Source organism: Leucoraja erinacea, chromosome 8, assembly GCF_028641065.1.
Source record: "Leucoraja erinacea ecotype New England chromosome 8, Leri_hhj_1, whole genome shotgun sequence".
Taxonomy (NCBI): domain Eukaryota; kingdom Metazoa; phylum Chordata; class Chondrichthyes; order Rajiformes; family Rajidae; genus Leucoraja; species Leucoraja erinaceus.
In genome coordinates this window covers 24,369,025-24,378,650 of record NC_073384.1, presented here as the reverse complement: position 1 = coordinate 24,378,650, position 9,626 = coordinate 24,369,025, and the positions used below count along the sequence as shown (strand labels likewise).

General features: G+C 43.9%; 1 protein-coding gene across 3 annotated transcripts in view; it reads left to right on the top strand.

Moving 5' to 3' along the window:
* Positions 1 to 4,723: 4,723 nt before the first annotated feature.
* The window catches only part of phf10 (PHD finger protein 10), a 41,677-nt gene continuing 36,774 nt past the window's right edge, over positions 4,724 to 9,626 (top strand). For 2 of the 3 annotated variants that reach the window (XM_055639238.1, XM_055639237.1), the window contains exons 1-2: positions 4,724 to 4,876; positions 8,262 to 8,368. In XM_055639238.1, the coding sequence (XP_055495213.1) occupies positions 4,754 to 4,876; positions 8,262 to 8,368 (230 nt within the window). In that variant the 5' untranslated portion in view covers positions 4,724 to 4,753. Of the gene's footprint in view, positions 4,877 to 5,251; positions 5,282 to 8,261; positions 8,369 to 9,626 lie in introns of those variants that run through there. The other variant, XM_055639239.1, reaches the window with a different exon arrangement.

Genomic DNA, 9,626 nt, shown 5'->3' with positions numbered 1-9,626 from the left:
CCTCCCTCTCTCCCCCATTTATCTCCCCTTATATCTCCCCACCTCTCTCCCCCCCCCCCCCCCCCCCCCCCTCTCTCCACTGCCTCTGTCCTCCCCCCCTTTCTCTCTGTCTCTGCCCCTCTCTCTCTGCCCCCTCTCAGTCTCTGCCCCCTCTCTCTACCTCCCTCCCTCTCTCTCCGGACCATCTGCGAGTTGGGGGCTATGCGTGAAATGGATAAGGTGGGGATGGGATAAAGGGAGTGAATTAATAATATTAATATATCAAGGGGGGTGGTTAGTGTGTGTTTGTGTGTGGGGGGGGGGGTGGGGTGTGGTTCATGTGTGGGGGGTGGTTAGTGTGTGTGTGACGCCGCAGAAAGAACGAGCACGATAAGAGCAAGCTAACTGGTCCATCAACACTGCAATGCGTATTGGAGTTACAAGGCAATCGATGTTGGAATTTGCAGCAAAAAAACAGAAGCTCAGCGGGACAGGCATCAACTGGGGAGAAATCGACAGTCAACATTTTGTGTCAGGCTTCATCTCTTCATCTGGACTGGTACAGCAGAGGTTAGTTAGCCGGTATAAAGAGGTGAGAGTGTGGAGTGGGCGCAGATGAGTGAGCCGGAGCTGCCAAGCAGTAGGGTGCAGCAGGATTTATTGGCAGATGCAGTCACGTGGGGGGAAGAAACCAAGGGAGGCGAAAGTGACGGAGGCTGGGGTTGGTGAGACAACAAAGAGCTGTAGATAATGGATTTTGATGAGAAAGGAGGAATCAAAGCAAATAAGGGAAGGATGGTGAGCAGGTGGGAACAATGGGATGAGGAGAAGGTGGTCCCAGTGGAATTAGTATATGGATGATCGGCATTTGGAGTAGGTGGGGGAGGGAAAAATAACTAGGTAATAAGAGGTTTTGGTGGTTGGAAAAAAGGGAGAACGTGAGAAAATATGGGTAAATAGGAAGGAAAGAGAAAGAGATGAATGGGGAGAAGAACAGCTCTTCATATTTTGCTGGGATAGTCTGCCACCTATCAGCATGAACACTCAAATTGTTCAACAAAACGCAAGTGCTTTAGGAACTCCATCCACAGATGCTGCTTGACCTGCTGAGATCACCCAACACTGTGTTTTGCTCAAGTTTCCAGAATCTGGTGTTTCTTGTATCCATACTGAATTTCCCAATTTCAGGTCACTTGAGTTAAAGCCTGGATATTGCAGAGGTCACAAAGTACTGGAGTAACTCAGTGGATCAAGCAGCATCTCTGGAGAACTTGAATAGGTGATGTTTCGGGTCAGGACCCTTTTTCAGACTGATTGCAGGAGGAGGAGAAAGCTGGAAGAGAGATGAGGGCAGGACAAAGACTGGGCAGTAATAGATTAATTCTTCTAGCCGATAAAAAGGGGTGAAAGTGGGGGCGGATGAGTGAGCCAGAGCTGCCAAGCAGTAGGGCGAGGGGAGGTTTATTGGCAGATAGGTGGGATTCAAAAGGAGGGGGGATGTTGTTTGCAGGTTAGTTACCACCAACATTTGGAGAATTCAATACTCATACCATTGGGCTGTGAGCTACCCAAGCGGATTGATGTGCTGTTCTGACCACCCCTGTCCTATCTCTTAGTTCTATGTCTTCCCAGCCATTGTGACGCTCCACTAAGGTCAGCCATTGTCCTCCACCTGTTCCACCGTTGAGGTCTTGTTTGGATTGCTCTTTGTCAGAGACCTCCCCCTCGACCTTACCATCATGGGTGGCCCTGCCAGGAGCATAGCTCCAGACGGCATCGCTCTCAGGATCTCAGGTCCACACAAGCTTCTCCACCACAATAAGGTGACAATCAATGGAGAAGTCACGCTCATCTACATAAATCCACGCCTATCTACATATCAAAATGATACAGCTAGAAATATAGAGACAAAATACTATAATATACTAACAGTAACGAACTTTAGCATAAATGGCTCCTACACCTTCTTTACCGCCATATCTACTTATGCTGCCACCCTCAGTGGTCTATGGACTTGGACTCCAAGATCGCTCTGCACATCAAAAACGTTAAGGACCTTGCCTTTAACTGTATACTCCTTACATTGAACCTCGCAAAGTGAAATACCTCACACTTGCTCAGATTAAACTCCGCCTTTTCTCCACCCATTTATGGAGCTGATCACTATCCCGCTGTGTCTTCTGACAGTGATCCTTATTGTCTGCTTTTCCTCCAATTTTGGTGTCGCTATATATAGATATATATATATCTATATCTATCACAAACAGCAGAGGTCCCAGCTCAGATCCCTGCGGAACTCTTCTGGTCACAGACCTCCAGCCAGAATATCTACCTTCCACCACAACCTCTGTCTTCTATGAATAAGCCGGTTCTGAATCCATATCACAAAGTCATTGTGAATCCAGTATATCTGGATCACAACCTGTTGATATCTGTGAAGAGGAGAATATGCTATTACACCTTAGAGATGCCATAATAATGATCACATTCAAAAAAGGAGACAAAGCTAAAGTTTACCACAGGAAATGGATCGCGTGCAGGCTGGTTAACTTCATCATGTTTGGCAAAGATATTGTGAGCAAAGGTCTTGTTCCTGTGCTGTGCTCTTTCTATAGGGGGGTTGCACGTAAGGTCACTGGGTCAGAGGGCTCAACGCACGGAGCCGCTAAATCCAACTGGAAGACACCCGTCACTTCCGGTATATGTTATTAATGCTGGAAACGCGTACTTTCCTACCTGTTAAAAACCGCCAAAATGGTGAATTTATGCGCTGAAAAAATTTGTGGGAGTTGGGGTAAGTGTGAGAGGCATGTACCCAACTTTAGAATTCCAAACGTGAAGCGAAATGAAGGTATAGAGAAGCGAGAACTGAAGGGACTACAGCAGCTAAAAGTGCTTGGTAAACATTGAAAATATTGGGAATTATCGCGTTTGCTCACTGCATTTCATCAGGCAAGGCATTATTTGTGTTTTTTCTTGATTCCTTTGGTATCTAAAAATTCTCAGGTGATAAATCTGGCTGTAAATTTTTGTTCAGATGCGTTTTCATTTTGCATGTATAAACCCACGAGAGCCATGGGCGATTTAAAAAAATTACAGCCAGATTTATCACTTCTGAAACTTTTTAGATGCCAAAGGAATCAAGAAAAAACATAAAATAATGCCTTACAGTTGATGAAATGCAGTGAGCAAATAGCCAATGTTCGCCAAGCACTCTGGCTGTTGTTGTCCCTTCAGCTCTCGTTTCTATCTACCATAATTTCTCCTCACTTTTGGAATTCGGAAATATGCTAAATGTCTCACACGCTTATCCCGATTTCCATAATTATTTACAGCGCAAAAATGGACAATTTCAGCGGGTTTTAACGGGCCCGCTATGCTGGAAACAATGGTAAGTGCCTACCTGCAGTTCATCGCGTGTAATCCATTTGGAGTAGCGTAGCAACAGTACGGGTCATGGGTCGTGACCCGACTGCCGTGAAACCTCCCTATGGTCACAAAATGCTGGAGTAACTCAGCGGGACAGGGTCCCGACCCGAAACGTCATCCGTTCTTTCTATCCAGAGATGCTGGCTGTCCCGCTGAGTTACTCCAGCATTTTTTGTTTATCTTCGGTTTAAACCAGCATCTGCAGTCCCTTCCTACAACTATGCTGTTCTTTGTTCAAACTCAGCAGGCCAGACAGCAACTGTGGATGGAAAGGAACAGACGACGTGTCTCGACCCAAAACGTCACCTATTCTGCAAAGATACCTGTTAAGTTACTCATGCATTTTGTATCTATCTGCAGTTTCGTCCGACACATTTCAGTCGGGATCCTTCTTCAGTGAAAGAGGGGAGAAAGCTGGGAGAGACCTGGTGGACCCAATTGAGGCGGGATGATTTGCAGACAGCTGGTAATAGCAAACAGACTTAAGGTGGCGGAAGAACACAAATGCTGGAGAAATTCAGCGGCTCAGATCCACTGAATTAACCTACAGTTCATTCGGTCGACAAACAATGTGGGATCTGCTGAGTGAAAAGACGGAGAATGAAATCTGGAAACGGGGAGGAGAAAGTGCTTGGAGGAGAACGGAAGTTGGGAGAGGTGTCGTGGAAAAATAAATAGGCTCGGGATAAGGAGGGGAAAGCAAAGATCTTATATCGGAGTAAGATAACTGTGCCTCACGGTCACCCCGACTGGCACTCATTATTTACAGCTCAAAAACGGGCCGTTTTCGCGGTTTTTAACGGGTTTGAAAGTACGCGTTTTCAGCATCAATAACATGTACTGGAAGTGACGTTTGTACCCCAGTTAAATGTTGCGGTCACGTGGATGAGGATCTATGCTCCAGTGACCTTTCGTGAAATCACCCTATAGGATCTTTGGGGGAAAGGACATGGGCGATTTGCACCTTTGATGGCAAAATGTGGCGAGGTGTTTGACAGCTGTATTATCGAAATACCGGTTCCACCTATATGTTAAGGCAGATGGACAAATGTTTGCTTTTGAAGCAGAGTTTAAAGGACACGAGGTGTAATTTCGGGAGTGCACTTGATTCCTGGATTTGTAAGAGTGCAGCTATCTCCCTATATTTAATGCAAATATATTTTAACATGCCTCACTCTTGAAAATACACCTATGTGAAAACAAATAAGTTTGCGTTCACCTAATTGCCCTTTTTAATTCCAAATTAAAGCAGGGGACATTTTCAATTTTGGACCCAAGGGGTGGGAACAGATGGTGACTAGTGGGCCGACCATGATTGAGGTGCCCAAGCTCTGTCGCCCAGGGTATGGCTAATGGTCGGCCCACGAAATGTAAAAACAGTGCGGTAAAAATGGCTGCTGCGGTATCGTCGAGCCGTCTGTGTGACAGCAACCCGGCAACTCCAGGCGCGCAGTCCAGGTCCAGTCGGGTGAGTGGCGAGGGAAACGGTGCTGAGATCTCTTTGTTTTCCTCTTACTTCTTGGTCCGGACTTCTCCGTGACCTAGGCCAGTGGCCGTGACTCTATCCCGCTCTCGAACGGAGGCGAAGGTTATTGGGCGCCTGCCCACCTTCGGGAAGAAGAGCTGGATTGATTTCGTGTGTGGGCTCAACGAATCCGCCTGAAAACGACACGGGCGGTACAATACTTAACAAACCACTGGACATTAACGACCTGAAACATTAATTGTCTCCAACCACAGGGACCGTATGATTCACAAACTGCTTGTGGCATTCGCTACATTTCCATTCGCGTTTTTGTTTAGTAAAACAGAAGGAAGTCCATTCCAGCCACTATTTCCAACCATATCCGTATATTAAATGTTTTTTTTACCGGTATGACTAGAGAAAGAACTGTATTTGATTGTTTTGCTGGATGACCTAAAGTTTTGTACCCAATGCTATAATTTGAGGCGTATCACTCTTTGTATAGAGCAAGCTCTCACAGATGGTAATGTACCGACAGGAGGAAGAAATAGCGACGAGGGTAATGAAACCAATAATTAGGAAACAATTTAAGCGGTTTATCCCAAAAAGGATGAACAAGATAGCCTATTGAGGGGTTTTAATAATTTACATTTGTAATTGGTAGAAGAGTTTGAGATGTTGATTAGCATTTGAACGTAGATGCAACAGATCGCAGGCTCGAAGTGGGATTAGCCAAACCCTAAATAACACTTTTAAAAATCTTGGATATGTTGGACTTAATAGCTTTCCATGGTACATGCATAGAAAATTTATACTTGTATAGAATTACTAATAGAAGTAATTCATAACTTGTACGAGTTAATAACTTTCTCGCAACACAATATTTGGTGTCACGTTAAATACCTCAAAGTGATAACAGCAGCAACCAGCATATATGCAGCAATTTAGTAGTAATATGTTCGGAGGTATTTTACAAGAACATTTTCAACTATAATTTCAGAGCTGAAACCTTAGTCACAGAGGTTGACTTTCAAGGAATGTTAAAAAAAAACAAGGTTGAGAGAAATTCTAGAGCATTGTGCTCTTAGCAGTTGAAGCAACTCCTAATAGTGGAGTTGTTGGGCGGTATGTCTATCTGGGAAAATTCAGTGCTGGAGGAGCTTATGGAGTTGGGGAGCAATTACATTTTTAGTGATTACTATCTATACTAGAGAGATTTTAAAATGCTCTGGAATAGCAAGGAGCAGGTTAGGCGATGGGAGAACAGTGCAGCAGAGTTTTCTATGTGTTCTCCCATTCTTCTCTGCAGATCCTCTCAAGCTCAGTCAGGTTGGATGGGGAGTGTCGATGCACAGTTATTTTCAGGTCCCTCCAGAGATGTTCGATCGGGTACAAGTCCAGGCTCTGGCTGGGCCACTAACATTCACAGACTTGTCAGGAAGCCACTCCTGCATTGTCTTGGCTGTGTGCTTAGGGTGAACCTCCACCCCAGTCTGAGGTCCAGAGCGCTCTGGAGCAGGTTTTCCTCAAGGATCTCTCTGTACTTTGCTCCATTCATCTTTACCTCAATCCTGATTAGTATCCCAGTTCCTGCCGCTGAAAAACATCCCGACAGCATGATGCTGCCACCACCATGCTTCACCGTAGGTATGGTATTGGCCAGGTGATGAGCGGTGCCTCGTTTCCTCCAGACATGACGCTTGGCATTCAGGCCAAAAAGTTCAATCTTGGTTTCATCAGACCAGATAATCTTGTTTCTCATGGTCCGAGAATCCTTTAGATGCCTTTTGGCAAACTCCAAGTGGGCTGTCAGGTGCCTTTTACTGAGGAGTGGCTTCTGTCTGGCCACTCTACCATCAAGGCCTGATTGGTGGAGTGCTGCAGATATAGTTGTCCTTCTGGAAGGTTCTCCGATCTCTACAAAGGAACCCTGGAGCTCTGTCAGAGTGACCATCGAGTTCTTGGTCACCCCCCTGACCAAGGCCCTTCTCCCCCGATTGCTCAGTTTGGCCGAGCGGCCAGCTCTATGAAGGGTCCTGGTGGTTCCAGAGTTCTTCCATTTAAGAACAACAGAGGCCACTGTGCTCTGTCTCGTCTGGTCTACAGACAATTCCTTTGTCTTCATGGCTTGGTTTTTGCTCTGACATGCACTGTCAACTGTGGGACCTTATATAGGCAGGTGTGTGCCTTTCCAAATCATGTCCAATCAATTTAATTTACCACTGGTGAACCTAAGCTCAAGAGTAAAGTCAAGAGTGTTTTATTGTCATATGTCCCGGACGGGACAATGAAATTCATACTTGCTGCAGCACAACAGCTCATTTTTGAGTGTCATAGCAAAGGGTCTGAATAATGTAAATGTGATATTTCAGTTATTTCTTGTTAATTATTTTGCAAAAATTTCTAAACACCTGTTTTCGCTTCTTCATTCTGGGGTATTGTGTGTAGATTGATGATTTAAAAAAAAAAGAATTTAATCCATTATAAAATAAGGCTGTAAAATAACAAAATGTGGAAAAAGTGAAGGGGTCTGAATACTTTCTGAATGCACTGTAAATTGTCATTAGTGACTTCAATAAGAGTCAAAATGTCTTTGCACTGTATCTCAAAAACTAAATTTCTGTACAGTGCCAGGAATGAAATATGGCAAGAAGGGCTTTCAAACATGAGGCCTTGTACCCATGAGGACTACATCCCAGTAACAAATCAATTCTTTGAGCAGGAGTTGAAAAATGATGAAGAAGCAAGGAACTGCAGATGTTGGCCTTCAAATTAAGACACTGCTGGAGTAACTCAGCCAGTCGGGTAGCATCTCTGGCGAACATCGATAGGTGATGTTTTGGGTCAGGACCTTCTTCTGACTACTGAAGAAGGGTCCCAACCCAAAAGGTTACCTATACATGTTGAGTTACTCCAACACTTTGTATAAATGACAAACTAGACCTAACCATAATTCTTCTGAATTGGTTTTTGCAACTGAAGTCCCCCTTTTGGTGGAAACAGATCAATATTTCCGATGTGCAACTTGGAGTGTAACTTTGGACATAGTTAAAAAAAACACTTTGCCATTTTATTAAAATTAATCTATTAAAGAGGAATATTGAAATACAACAGTGAATGTAAGAAAACTAGTGTTCTCCATGCAACTCCACCACATATTTTTATAGCATAGTTAAGGTCGGTTTACATATATGCTTGATAAGCAGTGGGGAGCTGGGTAAAACATTACTACAGATGGAGCAGGAATGCAAAATTGAGCATGCATCCAGAAAGGAGGCAAATGACTGAGGTCATGGATAAGAGGTAAATGTTAAGCAGCGTCTTAAGAGGATTCTTAAATATACGATTGAGTTTGTGCGGTGTTTTATATTTGTATTCCTTGGTCCAGGAGGATGCAGAAGAGACTTCAAATGATGATGCCAGTCAGCCTGCCAAGCGGCGACGCATGGGATCTGGGGATAGTTCAAAAAGTAGCGACACCACACAAGACTTCAGGTACAGCATGAAAGAGATGTGAAAAATATGAAATTCCCACATCTTTCCCATGCCTCTTAGAAAAATCGAGTTGTTAATATTACATAAACTATCTATCAGAGTTTTGTCCAATAAAGTTAGGAACTGCATTTCAAGAGTTAAGTCAAGAGTGTTTTATTGTCATACGGCCTGGAACTGAACAATAATATTCTTACTTGCAGCAGCACAACATATATGTAAACATAGTACTCGGTAAACTCCATAATAAACAGCAAAAGTAAAGTTCAGTGCATTAAAAAACCCCCAATAATAATGCAGACAAAAACAATGTCCCCAAGTCTATGTTGGAGGTTGTAGTGATTAATGGCTTGGTGGTTATTGGGAAGAAGTTGCTCCTGACCCTGAACGTTAGTTTTCAGACTCCTATACCTTCTTCCCAATGGCATGAGTGAAATGAGAGCGTGGCCAGCGTGGTATGGGTTTTTGATGATGCTGGCTGCCATCTTGAGGTAGTGACGCCTGTAGATAGCCTTCAATGGTGGAGAGGTCAATACCTGGGGTGGATTGTATTCAGTCATTATTACTGAATACATACGGTCAGTGACGCAGCAGTTGAGTTGCTGCCTTACAGCGCCAGAGACCCGGGCTTGTTTCCGACTACGGGAGCTGTCTGTACAGAGTTTATACATTCTCCCCATGGGTTTTCTCCGAGATCTTTGGTTTTCTCCAACACTCCAAAGACATACAGACGTAATTGTCTTTTTATAAATGTAAATTGTCCCTAGTGTGTCGGATAGGGTTAATGTGTGGGGGTGTGGACCCGGTGGGCTGATGGGCCTGTTTCCGCGACGTGTCTCCAAACTGAACTAAACCAAACTAAATTACCTCTGAACTTCGTGTTTGTTTTCAATGGCCAGTTCCTGTAGGCTTCAAAGATCCCCAGCACTTCAGGCCTCCTGAGCATCTCTGATTTTAATAATTCTACTGTTGGTATTTACATCTTCAGATGCCAAATCCTAAGCATTGGCATAAACCTTTCTGTCTCTGTTTCCTTGTACTGTCTAAACCTTCCACTCTGACCATACTTTTGGCTGTTCTGATATTGTTTTAAATAATGGTATCATATTTTGTTTGACAATGCTCCCTGTAAAGTCCCTTGCAATATTGATGGTACTATTTAAAAAGATTGCAACAACAAACTTAAAGATTAATATTTGAACTATAATCAGTTGACCTATTAGAAGATTTGCTGTTTAAACTAAAAATCAACTGCACCAGA